At 39.2% G+C, this 18,149-nt stretch overlaps 2 protein-coding genes across 2 annotated transcripts; one reads left to right on the forward strand and one right to left on the reverse strand.

The window, feature by feature from the left end:
- Window positions 1-3,179: 3,179 nt before the first annotated feature.
- c1qb (complement C1q B chain) lies at window positions 3,180-7,256 on the forward strand. Its single transcript, XM_006783038.2, has 5 exons — window positions 3,180-3,254; window positions 3,693-3,858; window positions 4,107-4,323; window positions 5,874-5,994; window positions 6,825-7,256. The coding sequence occupies exons 1-5, from the start codon at window positions 3,252-3,254 to the stop codon at window positions 7,032-7,034; spliced, it is 717 nt and encodes a 238-aa protein (XP_006783101.2). The 5' UTR covers window positions 3,180-3,251; the 3' UTR covers window positions 7,035-7,256.
- Window positions 7,257-7,470: 214 nt separating this feature from the next.
- LOC118453688 (protein SPMIP1) lies at window positions 7,471-13,053 on the reverse strand. The gene is made up of 5 exons (XM_035904623.2): window positions 12,922-13,053; window positions 12,261-12,448; window positions 11,700-11,874; window positions 9,896-9,998; window positions 7,471-8,948 (listed from the first exon to the last, which is right to left on the reverse strand). The coding sequence occupies exons 2-5, from the start codon at window positions 12,443-12,445 to the stop codon at window positions 8,830-8,832; spliced, it is 582 nt and encodes a 193-aa protein (XP_035760516.2). The 5' UTR covers window positions 12,446-12,448; window positions 12,922-13,053; the 3' UTR covers window positions 7,471-8,829.
- Window positions 13,054-18,149: the final 5,096 nt, after the last annotated feature.

An 18,149-nucleotide genomic window follows, 5' to 3' on the forward strand; every position in this document is an offset into this window, starting at 1 on the left:
ATGGAATTACTGATCATTCTTCCAGAAGTGCATTCGTGAGGTTAGACTGATGTTGGATGAGAAGGCCTGATAGTCTCCGCTCTAATTCATCCTAAAGGTGTTCAATCGGGTTAAGGTCAGGATTCAGTGTAGGCCAGTTAATTTCTTCCACACCAGACCTGCTCATCAGTGCCTTTATGGGCTTAACTATATGCACTTATGTACAGTTACATTGGAACAGGACGGGATCATCCTCAAACTGTTCCCGCAAAGCTGGGAGCATGAAATTGTCCAAAATTTAGTATGTTAATATGTATGTTGAAGCAACATGAGTTCTTTTCACTGAAGCTAAGGGGCAGAGCACTGTAGCGCCACTGGGAAAAACATGCTCACACCATAATCCCCCCCTCCACCAAATGTGGCACAATGCAGAAAAGTTCTCCTGGCAACTGCCAAACCCAGACTCGTCCATCGGATTACCAGGCGGAGAAGCGTGATTCGCCACTCCAAAAAAATACATCGTCACTGCTCTAGACTCCAGTAGAGGTGTACTTTACACCACTGCATCTGGCGTTTTGCATTACTCTTGGTGAGGTAAGACTTGGCTGGAACTGCTGGTCATGGAAACTAATTTCATGAACTTCTCTGTGCTTCAGGGAATGGAGCTAATCTGAAGGCCAACTAAAGTTTCAAGGTCTTCAGCAATGGAGTTGGTGACCTGGGCACTACATGTCTCAGCATCTGCTGACACTGCTCTGTGATTACGTCCTACCACTTCGTGGATGATTTGCTGCTGCGATCTAAAATGCAAGAAATGAAAAGAGGATATGAGAAGAGAAAACGCCAAACTAGCAAATTAACAGGAGGCCATTATTAAAAATAAACACCAGCTACATAATGTGGAGCAAATCAAATATTTTGTGGAACAGATACCAACATCCAGACTGAGGTTAGGAGTTCAGCCGCAGACTGCCTGGAAACACTGTGTTTTTCTGACAATAAAAAAGAAGTTGATAGAAAAACAGAACAAAATGTTAATTTAGAGGAAAGATTTTTTTAATCAGATGCACTCAGTGATGCTTCATCATCAATTCTTCATTTGGTGGAGACTTCTCTGACCTTATCTGAAACTGTTTCACTTCCTTAGAAGGTTTCAGAAAAAAATTACTTTCTTGGGTAAAACTGACTAAATGCAATAATCATAAAGAATCAAATGAGAATTGAACAAACAGGAAAAAGTAGATAAATTGAAATATATAACAGGCTGGAAATTACTGGTAGACTGTAAAAGGGATGGATGGATGTAATTTCCATTTTGTTTTGCTATATTTTCACTTCAAAATATTTTAATAACATTATATATTTGAGCCATTTAATTCAAAAGTTCTTTATTGATTAAATTTGGACTTAAAAACATAAAAACACAAAGACACTGATCAACTACAGCTGTCTTTGTCAGGACATTTGTCAATAAACATCATCCAAACTGAGTTATCCTGGTGGATGAGTTCTAAGAAATTTTTCCCCCACCCTGAGTTGTTATGAAGAAGGGGCCAAAATGTTTTTGTATCATGTATTTCAGCTCTAAAGTTGCCACCTCTTTAAAAATGAAAAAAATAACAATAGTTATTTCCCTATAAAAATTTATTTTTGCTTCATGGATCCAATCAGGATCCATGAAGCAGGGCTGCCCTTTGTCACCGGTTCTGTTCATAATTTTTATGGACAGGATTTCTAGGCGCAGCCAAGTGGCGGAGGGCTTTCGCTTTGGTGGCCTCAGGATCTCATCTCTGATCTTTGCGGATGATGTGGTTCTGTTGGCTTCATCGGGTGAGGGCCTCCAGCTCGCACTGGAGCGGTTCGCAGCCGAGTGTGAAGCAGCGGGAATGAGGATCAGCACCTCCAAATCTGAGGCCATGGTTCTCAGCCGGAAAAGGGTGGAGTGCCCACTCCGGGTCGGGGATGAGGTCCTGCCCCAAGTGGAGGAGTTCAAGTATCTCGGGGTCTTGTTCGCGAGTGATGGGAGAAGGGAGCCGGAGATCGACAGACGGATTGGGGCTGCGGCTGCAGGGTGGCTGGCATCTCCCTTAGCGATAGGGTGAGAAGTTCGGCTATCCGGGAGGGGCTCAGAGTAGAGCCGCTGCTGCTCCACATCGAAAGGAGCCAGCTGAGGTGGTTTGGGCATCTGACAAGGATGCCCCCTGGGCGCCTCCTGGGTGAGGTGTTCCAGGCATGTCCCACCGGGAGGAGGCCCCGGGGCAGACCCAGGACACGCTGGAGAGATTATATCTCTCGGCTGGCCTGGGAACGCCTTGGTGTTCCCCCGGATGAGCTGGAGGAGGTGGCTGGGGAGAGGGAGGTCTGGGCCTCTTTGCTTAGGCTGCTGCCCCCGCGACCCGGCCCCGGATAAAGCGGATGAAGATGGATGGATGGATGGATGGATCCAATCAGTTTCACATGGGTTGTAAAATGATATCTGATGCGATGATGTTGGTTTATATTCCCCCAAGATAAATAAATAGTCTTAAACCAGTGTTGAATAAAAAATAAAAATGAATAACCGACGTTATATTTTTAGATGTAGCATAAAAGCTTGAAGCAGAGACAGGGCCTCACAATCTTTTTTTTTAAACTGTAAAATCAGTGTAGCATTTCCAAACATGCTTTTAAGAGTATGTACAATCATATATATAGTTAAAAGGCAAATCATTTCTGGATGTTCATGATGCAAAAACAATAAATCTCTGCTCAGTTTAACACTTCAGCGCTTCCTCCTTGGTATTGTTCATAACCAATGTCAAATTAGATGTAACATTTATTTCATTCATTTTTTGTGATTATTGGGTGTTTTATTTTGAATAAGTATATTTAGAGATGCAGTGGTTGCATGCTCCCCCATTTCTGCATGGGTTCTCTCCAGGTACCCCAGCTATTCTATTCACTTTTTTTCACACACCACCAAATCACAACAACATCATCATCTCAAGGCAATTTTCATTGCAAGGTTAAGAGCCTACAGCAATAAAGAGAAAGCCCAAATAATCAGACCAGACCAGACCCAAGTCCCTACAGAGTGAAGAATTAGTGTTGTACCACAGAAAGGATTAATAGTGACACCAATAGTTTTTCTTCTTGCTCTCTTAAGTTTCACTTCCTCTTTTTTTGCCCGATTGAGCTGTGGCAGTCACAGTGAAGCACAACGAAAAGTCTTCATCTCCGCTCCCCATCAGCTTATTGCGCCGCTGCAGCGGGACACACTTTATTACCTGCAAATGGTGAGATGATTTTTACAGATACTAAAAAGCTAGCCAGACAAAACTGTACAGACTTGTATAGAAGTGTTGGGTTTCCTCACATTTATTGCTGAATGGTTGTTCATGTTGGATTCAAATCTGTGTCAATTATCTTTCACTGTGTATCTTTCACAAGTGTAGTTAAATGTTTTAGAGTTCTTGTCTTTTACAGATTTCTTTTTAAAGACTCAAATGTACTTATCCTAAACATTTTCCTGTATTTTTTGTATTTTATTGTATTATTTTTAAGGATTCAATACAATCTTTAAAAAGTTATATCTTTAGTTTGTAGCTTGTCGCTCCACTTAGATGGAAATTCTTCTGAAAGCTTTATTTTATTTTATTTTTATGTTTTGGTTTGTTTGTTTTTTTATATGAGGGTCTATTTTTTTGAAAGGTAACTCATATCTGTGTGATCAGGCCCTCCAGTGGCTGAGCTGCAGTACTGCAGTGTTGCTGTTTCTGGTTCACATCACCCCAGCTGACATGCAGTCCTGCAATGGGGGAATTCCTGGGATTCCTGGGATACCAGGCACTCATGGGCCCAACGGCAATGATGGTGCTAAAGGAGAGAAGGGAGACCCCGGTGAGTGCAGACTGCACATGAAGAGAATAAATACTCAATATTAACTGTACACTATATGGAGTGCAGGTTTTTGTTCCTATTACTAAAACATCTATTTAGTCAGAGGACTTCTTCATTTACAGATTTAAAAAAAACTTAATTGGTGCATTTGCCACGCTGGCCAAAAGATAACTGATTATCTTGTACTTCAGTTTCAATTTCCACTGATATTTTTATGCTGTGTAATAACTGTTTATTTGCATGTGTAGGTGAGGCAGATCATACCATCAGGGGTCAGAAAGGAGAACCTGGTCCAATGGGTCCTCCAGGGCGACCTGGACTGAAAGGTGACCCAGGCCAACCAGGCAGTAGGGGGTTACCAGGTCTACGCGGGCCGAAGGGAAGCCCCTTTGGCCAACAACAATCCTATTTCTCCTTGAAATCTACGACATCATCAGCAGTAGATACTCCCATCATCTTCAATGGGTCAGTGTGCTGAAAGTTTTAAATCTTCAGAATGAAAAAAGAGTGATATTTTATTTCAGAATTGCTAGGTAAATATAGAAACTACCCAAAGCTAGTGGTAAGGAAACAAAAAGGGAAAAACTGTTTGATTGGATGACAGATAAAGTGACCACTGAGCACCTGATTAACTTAGTTATTCTATTTAAAAAACACTGACTAAAATAGTGGCATATAGTAAAGTCTCCACACATAACAAGTTTTAGATTTTTGTTTAAAAACATGAACAGTAAGTAACAGATTCATCAACACTGTGTAATCTTAGTTGAACCATAGACTGTATATGAAAGATGGCAATAGCTTCCAGGTCTGAAAAATGCAGCCACTGCTTAAACTTGCATTCTTTCTACTGGCCAGCAGGGGGTGACTGGTCCAAAAAATCAGATTAATAGAAAAACGACACTCAGCTCCTTCGATTTATGACCTCATTAAACATCATCCTGAGGTGGTTATTGTTTCAAATAGTGTTTTTTAAACTTTTTCAACCCAACAAGATGTTACTCTTTTAAAATATGGTTTTAATTAGAGTAATACACACTAGAGGGGGAGCCGAACCCGAATATGGTATTCGGAAAGGCACAAATAACGTGTTTTTTACGAATATTTATTTTGAACAAATATTTTAAAAAAATATTTGTGTTCGGGAATAAGAAAAACTTTATTATATTATATTATATTATTATATATTAAAAACCTGAGTTTTCTTATGAGACCGCAGAACATGACTAGATGAGTGAGTGACATGTGAAACAGGTGACTGACACGCACTGCTCCACACAGCAACAGAGAAGGCTCAAAAAAAGAATGAACTGCTTCACGATGTTTGCTGAATTGATATTTTTGTACCTTTACTGGGTTCCAGTTTATAACTTTTGCGAAGATCGGGAGATTATGCCATTGCGCTGCATCATTGATGTCTGCAGTTGGGTGCTCTGGTGTTCCTTTGTCTTTACATAGCTCTGTTAGCTCAGTAATTTAGACAATAGGCTGTTGACAGAGTAACGTTAACGTTCGGTTAAAAAGGTTAAAACAATGCTTGTGTAGTTGTCACTCATTAACTTAGCTGAAACTCCCCACATGGATTTGGGGAACCGAATAGAAGAATGTTGCTGCTGCTGAGCCATCTGGCAATGACGTTCAATGACGTTCCTTGTTACATGTTCATTGCTGGATTTATGGGAAAACATAAACTAATATTGCATATCCATAATTATTATAATGGATATAATTAAAGAATACTTACACTATAATGTTTGTTAAAAGTGCAACGCAAAAAAACTGGATTTTTACGCATTTTTTAAAAATATTACTCGAATACAAATACAAATACTTTTCCCTCCTCAACAAATACAAGTACAGATACAAATAACGGCTGCTTTGCACATCTCTAATGCACACATTGCTATGAATAAAAAATAACCACAGCTCTTTGTTTTGTAAGAACTAGCACAACTCAAAACTTAAAAAAAAACAGAAAAACAAACTATCGTTGTTGATCTGTAAATCTCCCACAGACCAATTTTGGCTGAAGAGAATGAACCGTTTCGAGGAGAAAGACTGACAAATGATACAACGTACATCTGCACCAACAGAGGCATATATTTCTTCAGTTACCACATCTCAGGAAGGTATAAGGTGAGTATGAATAATTTATTCTTGTAAAACTACTCTGTGTTTTCTGTTTCTGCCAAGTTTGTGTTTGTCCTTCTCCTTTTTTGTGTTCCAATATTGTATAGATTAAACTGCTGTCATGTATCCTACTCAACTTTCAAGCTCAGTACTTACAACTCAAAGTATGAATATTAAAAGCCTCATAATAATTCCACCTGATAGTAAAAGGGAACAGTATCCACAATGAGAACATTGATATCAAAGTTTTACTTTTGCCTCACTATATTTAAATATCTCTTGAATTCTTACTTGAAATTAAATATTTCTACATTAACAAAAAAATACTTCATTCTGGATTTTGATTCCAAATTGGGAAATATTCAGAAAACTATAAATTAATATGCATTATCAGGGAGGGGAAACTACAACAACCCCAGTGATCAAATTTCATACATTTTGATAGGTTTGATTGTTTGATTGTAAAATTCATTGTTAGCAATGATTGTTAAACATTTTGGAAAAAGCCTGTAAAAAAGGATTTTTTTCTCCATTACTTTATTTCTGCCTGTCTTTAAGCCAATCTTTGTCTTTTATATTTTTGTATTTCCTCATTATGTTGGAAAATAAATGTAAAATACACAAATCTTTTAGAATATAAAGTTGCGATGATTTCCATGATTTCTATTATTTACAATATTGTTTGTTTTTGTATTATTTAGATTCTTACAAAAACAACTTTTGTAAAGTTTATGTTAAAATGCAGTCACACCTCTTGAAATAATTTTTATATAAGGAATGCTTGTTTACAATCTTATAATAAATAAAATTTCTGTGTGTGACTTGTGATCCTCTAGGTGTGCCTGAAGTTGGAGAAAAATGGTGTAAGTGACATGGAATTGTGTGACCAGTATAATGGGTTTCTGGTCGTCTCTGGCACGGCAGTTCTGGAGCTGGAAGTTGGCGACGTGGTCTCACTGAAGACAGTCAAGACGAACACCATCCTGACAGGCCAGGCCAGCGCCAGCACCATATTCACTGGCTTCCAGATCTTCCCAACCTCCTAAATCTGCAGTCTCCACAGTTTAATAAATTACAAACCTTCTGGGACAGTTAAAGGAACTAAATTATGTTTGTGTCTTCTTTAACAGAGCAAAGACTATCCACATTTGTAAAGGTTAGCTCTGTGTTGCAGAATTGCACTAACCACAAATCATGTTTTACTCATGCATGCATTTTTCACTGGTTTACAACATTACGGAAACACAGTAAACAATTTGCCAGTTTTACTTCACTGTGTCTGTTGTGTCTGTAGTGTCTGTGGGGGTGGGGGGGTAAATCTGGGTAAACTCCTAGATGATTAAACATGCAGCTATTTTGCTGGTAATACCTGAAATTAGTTATACCCCCCCCCCCCCCCTCCATGAGTGAAATCATAATTTAAAAACTGCAGTATGTAGATTCTGTATAGAGTCTACTTCCTCCACAAAACAACTGGTGAAAGTGATTTTGTGAAATTGATTTAATGCACTTGTGACAGGAGTTGCAGGATTACAACATTCACTGTAAGATCAAACAATGTACGTGATTAATTAACAAAAAACACACACAGCTGACCTTATGAAACACAAACGCCTCAGTTGCAAAACACTCAGAGAAGGACCTTTAGCTAGAAATTATACTGATCTATTATTCTTTTTTTCTTCTGTCATATATGCTCTTACATAATTAGAATGAAGGAACTGACCTCCCAGCCCATTGTTTATTCAGTGGGCTGGTTTCAGTCATTATGCAAATGTACTGTTTATAAGATTGGGGAAACCTGCAGTCAGCTGAGACTAAAGAAGTCACTTGGATGAGTGACAAAACGTTTCTTCCACTGAAAACGCTACGTCCAGATGAACAGAATCAACTTTTGGAGATGCTCTTACATTAAACGTGGCCAGATTGCTCTAAATGCCTGCTTGGTGTCAGGCAGTCTTCTTTATAATTTTGCTCAGCATGAGCCATAACAGATATGATCCACTAATATGGTCAGTTCATCTTAAGCTCCACACATTCTGTTTATAAGCAGCAGCAAATCAGAGGAAAGTCTCCTTGAAGCTGGAGGAGCTGGACAACTAGTTTCAGACAGATGATAAACTGAGGAGCTGTACCAAACCCCAATAAAGGTTAAAGAAGGGTTATGTTGTACTGTGAGTCATGCACTATTTGTACAGTCCAAGAGCAACTATGGAGCTCAAAATGAGCAGAAAATATAGTCTTTAAATAATTATGTTTAATTAGGAATCAATACTAGCCTGTGCTGTATAACATTTCCTCTGGTGGCTCATTGGAATACACCTAGTACTCAGGTTTCAGGTGTATAAAGGTCAGTTGCTTCTTCCGGACTCTTTCCAGGCAAGATACTCATTAAATATCCAACACTTGGTATCAGGTTATTAGACACTTAACCCTACAGCCATGCGCATCGTAAACAGACAGCATTACAGGAAGTACTGGATTTCAGGATGGATTGATGGGCTATGTGCACTTTTTATTTCCATCACCATATTTCCTGACAGGACATTTTATCTCATGATAAATATGACCACTTACTGGTGTACTCATGTATCAAAGCTTTGTTTTGTCTTTTGTTTGATAGGAAGTCAAAATCTAAGCAGTTCAACACGTACCTTCGAAAACTTCTAAAACAAACAGAAAAAAAATACACTTTTTTTTTAAGTAAATGAGTTTATAATACCAGGAAATCCCCAAATCACATTAGCCTGGGGTTATAGTTGGACATCTGTTGGCACGATTGCCTTTGAAGTGCTCTTTACCCTCATTAAAGAGCAGCCTCTGGTATGGGGTAACAGAACCTCAGCCTAGGGTGTCGGTGGCTGCTGGGCGGCTGAATACCCCGTTCTTTGCATAGAAGGTGTTCTTCACCAAGGATGACCTGGCGCTGGATGGAGTTCTGTAATCTAGCGTGTAATCACCTGTGGATAAAGGAAGATTACAATAATCTGAAGAATTACAAATTTGAGCGGAAAGCATCTACAGATCTACAAATCTGTGGTGGCAGACTGGAACTGAGCACATTCACAGTAAAACCAGAGATGTCTGAGTTAATCACAGTCATGGTGTGAATGTTGTTCAGTTAAACTAAGTCTGACACTGGCCCAGTGACCTCCACAGGCTGGACCCAGTGATGCACTGAATAACATTTAGTTAATAAAAACTCAACAATTTCTATTACTACAACTGGAAGAAATTGACCTAATGACAAAAATCCGAAAAATATGATTTTGTATGAGTAGAAGCTGATAAGGTAAGCTAGCAAAAAATGTGCAGAAAGGATTGTCACTTCAACTTTTTTTCTCTACGTTAAGGCAGAACCTTGTGTTTTTCTTTATTTTCATCATACATATATACTGTTTCAGTGGTGGATGTTCATATTAATCACGGCCAGAGTTTCAAATAATCTGTTCAGCACATGCACATGTAATCTCCCTGCATCAAAACCTCAGCTTTCAGACTGCTCTGAATACTCTAATTTACTTTTTTCCCCCTCCTCTTGGATCTGTATGATGTTTGCAAGAAAGGTGGGCCATGCCTGATATGAGGCACATACCTCTGACTGTGATCAGACTGAAAAAAAAAACAAACACCTGACATCTGCAAAACACCTGTAAATAGTTTTTTTTTTTGTTGTTGTTGTTGTTTTTTGCATTGTGTAACCTTTAAGATATTTAAATTCCAAATAGTGAATATAGTTTAATCAGTCACTGTTACAGGATCTCCTGGTATTAAAACACAGGATTACTACCGAGGTTATAGTACATTTAGTACCTAATGGTGATTTGTGATTCAACAAATTTTATCTTTCTAAAGTTTATGCATCATTTTACAGTCACCACACCACAAGATTGTGACTCCATCATACCAAGCCTCCAGCCATAATCCCAGGAGGAGAGCAGGGGAAAGTTAAACTTCTCCTCAGGTTTAATGTGTCCACGTCTGTGCAAGTACAGAGTTCTCCCTTTGCCCTGCAAAAGACACATAGATTACATAAAACATCACTTTTACAAAAATGTAGGAATATAGGGATATACTGAATAAAATTACTAAAATGATAAAATGGCAGGGTTTATTTTATTATAGCTAATTATTAGGGGTGCAACGATACACAAAATTCACGGTTCCGTTCGGTTCGATTCTTTGGTGTCACGGTTCGATATTTTTTCGATACAAAAAATGTTCATGCCTTTTTAATTTGTCATTTATTAAAATTATAAATATAGATTTTAACCCAAAAGTACAGTTTTTAAATTTAATGTTGCTGAAACAACAAAATAAAAAAAAATAAATCTATCTGATCGAGAAATCACTCATCTTTGGAAAAGAGAGTTAATTACAGAGTTTCTATACAGCTGGGTGGGTGCTATGATGTTACTGATAGTGAACTTTATTTTATTCATAAGGTTAGTTAGTAGAGTTGCCAACCATCCCGTACAAACTACGGAATCGTCCCGCATTCAGAGAAATTATTACGAGTTTCGTGTTGAGCTGAGAAGAGACGCAGTTTGTCTAGGATGGAAAAAGACACAAAGGTGGATTTATTGTGTCGTTATGCTGCACAGCTGCCTCTTCTTCTCTCATTCTCTCCCCCTCTCTCTCCTGTTGCTACTTTAATCATGAAACTGATCAATGATCAGCTGATCGGCTTTTCTCTCTTGTTTGTTTATCGCCCACTTTGCGCCAGAAAGAGGAAACTGCCGGATGTCGCGCTAAACAACAGCATCACGTTTAAGCTTGATCAGCTGTTGTTAGAATTTATTTAATATTAATTTCTAGTATCAGCTGATGTTTGCTGGAGCCACAGCTGTAAAACTTGCTGGTCATGATATCGGTTTGGTTATCTGGTGAGAGGGAAACATGAAGATGAAACCAGGAGATGTCCTTACTGAATCATCAGAGCTGAACAGGTGATGGAGAAACAGGTTTACCTTTTAGGTGACATGAATGAGTTGAAGGGAAGTTATGAACTGTTTCTGAGAGACAAATAACACCAGGATCCTTTTCTTAGTAGCTGACAGGTGGTGACTGTGCAGGGGCGGATCTAGCAAAATTTTGCCAGGGGGGCCAGGCGGGGCATTAACAGGGAAAGGGGGGCACAAAGAAATACTTTCTTATTCTCATTTAAAATGTCTGGCTGTTATTAAATAATTATCTGAAGCTTACAACCAAAGTTTTTATCTGACATAAAATGTATAGAAATCATACATATACCAACAAGACTGTACATCACTGTCACAACAGCGTTTGTTTTCATTCAAAGGCTTAATGGCTTTAATACCCGGTGGGCCGGTCTTTAGTCAAGCCCAGGCTGTTTTTTTGTCCCAGTCCAGCCCTGGGCACGACACGCAGTGAATTAATCTGAGAAGGTGCATCAAAAAATAAATGGCCGCGCCAGCGGTGCACATCGCAAATCAGCTCACATAGACACATTAGTTGTTCCTCTTCTTAATGACGGTATCTTAGCTAACAACCTAAACTACCAGATTCAACTTGTAATTGGCTAAAAATAACTTAGCCTACTGGTAAGAGGGACGTTGTTAGCTTTCCATATTCCGACACTTCAAAAGCTTCAGGAGCTTTCCGCTGAAAGCAAAAGTGATGATATTTATATTTAAATGTTTAAATGTTAATTTTATGAAAGAGAGTTTGACTGTCAAAGTGATTCTTACATGGTGAGAGGAGTCCTGATACAGGGCCTCTCTGGTGTGGGGCGAAACCGGCCTCATTAGAGGAGGCACACTGAGCTGCTGTTCACCTCCCACAGAGCACACAGGAGGAGAAGGACGACGAGGAAGAAGGTCGCTTTGCTTCTCAGTAGTCCTGGCAACAAGAGGCACAACAGCCCTGATGGAAGATAAACAGAAAGTTAATGTTTATTTTCATGCGTGTGTAATGTCATGGTCGCTGGAATCCTTCATGTTTCTGAGGTTTGGACTCTTGGTTAATATTAAATCAAGTCACGTTTATTTATGTCCCACATTTAAGGCCAACAGACGCTGACCAAAGTGCTGCACAGCAATCATCTACAATGTTGGTTAATATTAGTGTCACATTCATGCCTAGCTACCTCCAGTAGGTTTAGTCTAATTATGTGGGTCTCAGTAACATCAGATAAATCTACTTTTACCCAGACCATGAAAACAAATGATAGCTGAGCACATGTGGATACTCAAGACAGCTAAGGTTTTAAATCTTCACTCTTCCACTTTAATATAAATGAAAGGGCTCACTGAGGGTCAGCAGGTATCTTTGGCAGCTGTGGCAGCTGTGTGGGCTCTTTGCTGTTGTTCCAGGGGTTGTAGCAGGATGGGTAGAGTTTGGCATAGCGGCTCCTCCAGGTTAAACGGGTCAACATCTCCTTCTTGATCTGCTCCCTGTAAGAGTTCTGGCTCTGAGTCGTCAGAAGGTCGCGCATTTCCTGCCCGGAAAGCCAAATTTAGTGTGAGAACAGCTAACACAGACGCACAGGTTGCTTTCGACATTGTTTTTCTGAAAGATTAATAGTTAACACATAGAACTAGAAGAAGTGCCCTAACTTTGAGTTTTAAAGAGCAGAATCACAATACCAAACATCTGTAAGATGCAAATAAATCACAAATGTCACTGTGTGGACAACTTTTCATACTTACAAATAATTGTGCATTTTAATTTAATTATCTTGTGTCCATTTTTTGATCCTTCTTAAGCTGGAGCTAGCTATGAAGCTCTGAGTCCCTTTTATTTAAACAGCAGCTCCACAGAAACAGCACAACAGCCATCACAAACTGGCCATAAGAACAGTCAATGAAAAAGTCACAACAACATATCCTACCAGAGTTATAAAACAGCAGATTATATTTTTATAGTATAAACAAATGGCAAAAGATAATTGTTAGATATAATATAGTTTACCTTTTGTTCAATGCCGAGCTGTGCAGGATCAGTTTCTCACTGTGGAAGTGAGCTGTGGATCAGATAACGCTGGGGAACGCCAGGAAACACGACACTCCCTGTTTTTCAACTCCTACATACCTGTGTGTTTGCAAATAGATACCATTGTGGGCAGTAATATCAACTAATAAAATTCCTCACAAGTTTCTGACTGATAATTTTCCTTTAGCCACAAGCTAAAGTTTTGGCAAATGTTGAGCAAATGGGAGGCCCTGCCTTTCAAAATAAGTCTCACACATGCGTTTTGGCAATTGAGTTTTTCTGTTAAAAGCTTTTTGTTGTTGGAAATAGGCAAGAATAAAGAAAGACAACAGGAAAAAAAAGAATAAATCATTCCACAAGCAATCCAGTATAATTTTACTAAAGTTATTTCTGTACAATGACTTTAGTATATTAGTCATATTAAAAATAATCAGGAAGGGAAGTGCCAGATACCATGTGATGCTAATTAAATGCATTTTATTAACAGCAAATCACAATTATTATCAGCAATCACTTTCCCCCAACAGGGCGCAATAGATGGATGCACCTCCGTCTGCCTGGTTCTTCCAAAGGTTTCTTCCTGTCAAAAGAGAGTTTTGTCCTTGCCACAGCAAAATATTAGTAAAAGCTCTCCAAAACTAGAATGAGGAGTCGATTCTGATAATTGATGAGTGTTTCATTTTGTGCCATTTAAAATGAAATCCGACAAACTCATTTATTCATGGCTGTTAGGAAATCTAGAAAAATCTTGGAAAAGAAGAGAACCATAATGCAGAAACTTATAAAGTGTCTGCTGTCATGCAGTCCTCCACTCATGTTTCAGCCCCATATTCTCTTGAATGCATCAAATATGAACTCTGAAATTTGCATCATAGAATTGAGTTGAAGTAAAGCTAAAATGCATCGTTACTTTATACAGTCAACAGTGATGAAAACCCTGGTTTAAAAAAATCTGTAATATTGCTATGATTTGATAACTTGACACATCAAATATATATAAAAAAAATCACTCACAGAGTTTTTTTTAACTTTGATTGGTCAAACAGCAGTAGTGTTAGAAAGCAGTTGCTTTGCTGAATCTTGGTGGTAATCTAAATTAAATCTCTACCAGGTTTTTGGAAACAGAGTTGTAAAAGAAGGCAGCACAGTGGCTCAGTGTGGTCTCACAGGAGTCAGGCTGGGGTGCTTTTTGCAGCATCAGCTTCTTTCCGTGAAGAATTTCCATGTTCTTCCCATTCTGAGAGGTACACCTCCCACCCCTTTCCAGAAACACACTGTTCAGCTGGAAACTCTAAACTGGTGAGTCAGTTCTTAACTGGAAAATAAAATTGAATATTGAACAAGTACCTGTTTCTGCAACTTGATAACGTTTGCAGTAAATCTCATCAACCACTAGATGGAGAAGTTAAAAGTACAGTCAGTGAGTATATTTACTGGATGGTTAACAGATTTTTTTGTTTTTTGAAATTTTCGGCTCAGAAGTAAATGGCCTGTATTTATATAGCGCTTTACTAGTCCCTAAGGACCCCAAAGCGCTTTACACAACCAGTCATCCACCCATTCACACACACATTCACACACTGAATGATGATGATGATGTGTAAAATAAACACATTACAAGTCCAGGTTTCTGGGCACCCACATGTCTGCTGATCTCACCTGGACCCATGGATCCACCTCTGCCAACCCTGGAGGCCATCATCAGATCCTCCTGTGTCAGAAAAGCCAGGGCCATCACAGGTGACCCCTTATACCCCACCCACTACCTGTTTGACCCGCTGTCCTCTGATCAGCGCCTCAGGTCAATCAGGTCCCACATCTCCAGACTCACAAAAAACATCTTCCTGTGGGCCAGTCGGGCTGTTAACAAGCACTAGAGCAAATCTGAGCGTCTCTCTGCTCAGATCCCAAATCTTTGTACTTTTAAATCATTTTCCCTCCCTCAAGCCTAGCCTTCTAGAAACCAAAGAAGCTTTTTAAACTGTTTATTTATCTCCTTCGCTGCCTGCTGGGCCTTAATGTGTTGTGTTCTTTTAGCACAATTTTCTTTAACTTATTTGAGAGGATTTCAGATCCTACTGTAATGTGTTCAGGGTTTTCTGAAGCTTCTTTCTGTGATCCTGTGCAGCCTCCTTGATGGGTCTGGGAATTTGTGGTTGATGGGTGCTCTTGAATCTCAGCAGATGATACATGCTGACTCCTGATGGCCTCAGCTAGGTTCCTCAAGACCAAGTCTGACCAAGAATGTGGATCAGGTCGTTGAGGGTTTTTTTTAAAAAAATTTATAAACTGGCAACTGCCATTGTTTCTCCTCTTCCCACCAGTTCTTTAGAGACTCCCTCCTCCCCAGAATGGAAAGAGATCTTTTCTCCAAGTGAGGCTGAAAACACACAAAACTTTTAGTTGGGTATTTAAAAAATGTTGGTAATTTTCATTCAGCATACCAGTACTTCATCTATCAGCTGAAGTTGTGATTTTCTGTATTTATTTAGATGAATCTTCTCATGGTCCCCTGAAACGTTTCTCAGAAGAAGAGCTCTCAGACCTGAGTTTTATCTATTTTGTGTGGATCATCACAGCAGAGATGCATTTCATTTTAAGGTGTACATTTGGTTTATCAGAGCATGTTTGTTGGGTCAGTCTTTTCATTTCTTCAAAGTTGGCTGTTTGGTAGTCTGTGATTTATAAATAGGAGCAAATTAGAAAAAGACAGTACACTTATGCTGTGAAATTACTGCTGCTACCTTTTATTACCTTAAAAATTAGTATGTTACTGATGTAATCCAGATTTCCATTTGTATTTCTTTCTAAATACACCTTTCTGTACTTTGGCCTTGAGCCCATGTTGCTTCAAAGACTTCATCCCCGCTCCTCCAGACTGTTGCTATGAATGATGACATCATCCAAATAGGTGGCTGCATATGGAGTTTGGAGGCACTTGGTTCATGAAGCAATGGAAGGTGGTTGTAGCCCTAAATGGAAACCTAAATTTAAGTGTCATGAGCTCGTAAGTTTTTTTTCCCTAAAGGGAGTTCACACAGGAAGTGTGCAGAGATGAGGTGATCACATCACCACAGACCACAGAAAGTCAACCAATGATGGGTAAAGAAAAGTTGGGGATAGAAAGTAGGCATAACCCAAGTTTAACTTCTTTCAACTTTGAGGCAAGTGACTGAGCGACTACCATAGCTTGCCATCACCAGTGTGTGAATGTGTGTGTGAATGGGTGAATGACTGGATATGTAAAGTGCCTTGGGGTCCTTAGGGACTAGTAAAGCGCTATATAAATACAGGCCATTTACCATTTACCAATGAAAACAAAGGATACAACTGAAATACGATAGACATGTTAATATATTACAGGGTTACCTAGGCAACTGCAGTCTTCAATCAACTCTAGGACAAAGTGATGGATGATGAGCAAATCAGCTCCTGTTTGGATGTCCCTTTGGGCTCTGAAAAACCTGGGGATTAATCTGAATCCTGAGTCATTCACCTGACAAAATCCACACAGAACTGTACAGACCAAATCTTCTTAACCACAAGAACAATGAGGCTAGAAAAGAATATCGTAACAACCCATCTTGCATTTTCAGACTAGCTTTCAGTTCTTTTTTAAATTTTCTGCAAGAACTGGTAGCATGTTGATTGCACTGACACATACAGGTGAGTCTCACTCCCCCAGTCTCACAGTTTATGATTTTTGTTTCATTCGCTGTGACACCACAGAAGGTGTGTCCCACTTGGTGAGCAATTTAGAGCTATATACCCCCCCCCCCCCCCCCCGTCCTCCCTACCAGTTTTCCTAAGCCAACAAGTGTTTTTTTTCCCATGGAACCCACCAACAACTCCTGCACTGCAAACAACATAGAGTTGAGCCACTGCATTCATCATTGTGTATGAACCAGTCATAAATTTTACATGCTTTGTCTAATATCCAGCAGTTCATACTTGGGTCACTGCCTTTGCAGAGATGTCGTGTAAAGGGATTGCTTTAGGACATTCCGTTGCACAGCAAAACCAGCACAAAACATCTTTTTTTCACACTTTGGTGAGACCTCTATTTATGGCAAAGGATCTTTTGGAATTGATTATTAACTAGTTGTAATTCGGGACATATTAGCACAATACAACACAGCCCAGGTCGTTATTCTACCCTGAGTTTTATCATATCTCATTTAACCAGCCATCAAGCAAAATAATTTTCTGGTGCTTTTTCTTCGCCAACAACTGAGTGATTTCTTCTCCATGTTCAGTCTCGTGGCATTACTCTATACAGTCTATAGAGACAGCAACTGATGTCGTCATCAGGTAATACTAAAAAAAAAAAAAGACAAACTCTGGAGACTCTAACTCACCCACAAAGTCTGGATTTTATTGTTTTATTGTCATAACATTTTTCTGTTGAAGAGTGAACTGGTTTGCAGTAAAATAAATTGACCACAAGGTGGAGACAAACACAAACTGAACTTAAAGATGCAACCAGCGATGAACAGCCAGCAGTTTGTGGTTTTGTGACTGTACAGGGTGGGCCATTTATATGGATACACCGTAATAACATGGCAATGGTTGGTGGTTGGTGGCTGTGAACAAAGAGAAACTTGTAAATTATTCATGAAAGAATAAAGTTACGTTGAAACCAAGCACACCATTGTTTTTCTTGTGACATTACCAATAGGTTTGATGTACCACATGGCCCTCTTCCTATTGAAAAAACAAAAGTTGTATCCAAGATGGCCGACTTCTAAATGGCCACCATGGTCACCACCCATCTTGAGGAGTTTGCCCCCTCACATATACTAATGTGCCACAAACAGGACTTTAATATCGCCAACCATTCCCATGTTATTACGGTGTATCCATATAAATGGGCCACCCTGTAGATTAAATTTAACAATAATTTTCTTACATGACATTTGACAAAGGAAACTTTGAACCCTGTAGATTAATCGGTTTAGATTATAGGTATAAAATACACACATCAAATGAGTTTGTGTATTATGTAAAAATATGTTTCAGGCATTGCAGCGGAGAACAAACAAATGTTTCCTGCAGCATCACTTCAAGTGGTTATAATTAGAGTAAATCTGCTGCTGGTTATCCTCCTAAAGGATATTTTTTAGCTCATTAGAAAAACCCTCAGTATAACAATAGTGGTTTAGTATGTTGTAGTATTCAACCTTTCGTACCAGTCGTACAATTCAAAC

This window comes from Neolamprologus brichardi, chromosome 5 (assembly GCF_056152115.1).
Source record: "Neolamprologus brichardi isolate AB-2024 chromosome 5, ASM5615211v1, whole genome shotgun sequence".
Classification (NCBI taxonomy): domain Eukaryota; kingdom Metazoa; phylum Chordata; class Actinopteri; order Cichliformes; family Cichlidae; genus Neolamprologus; species Neolamprologus brichardi.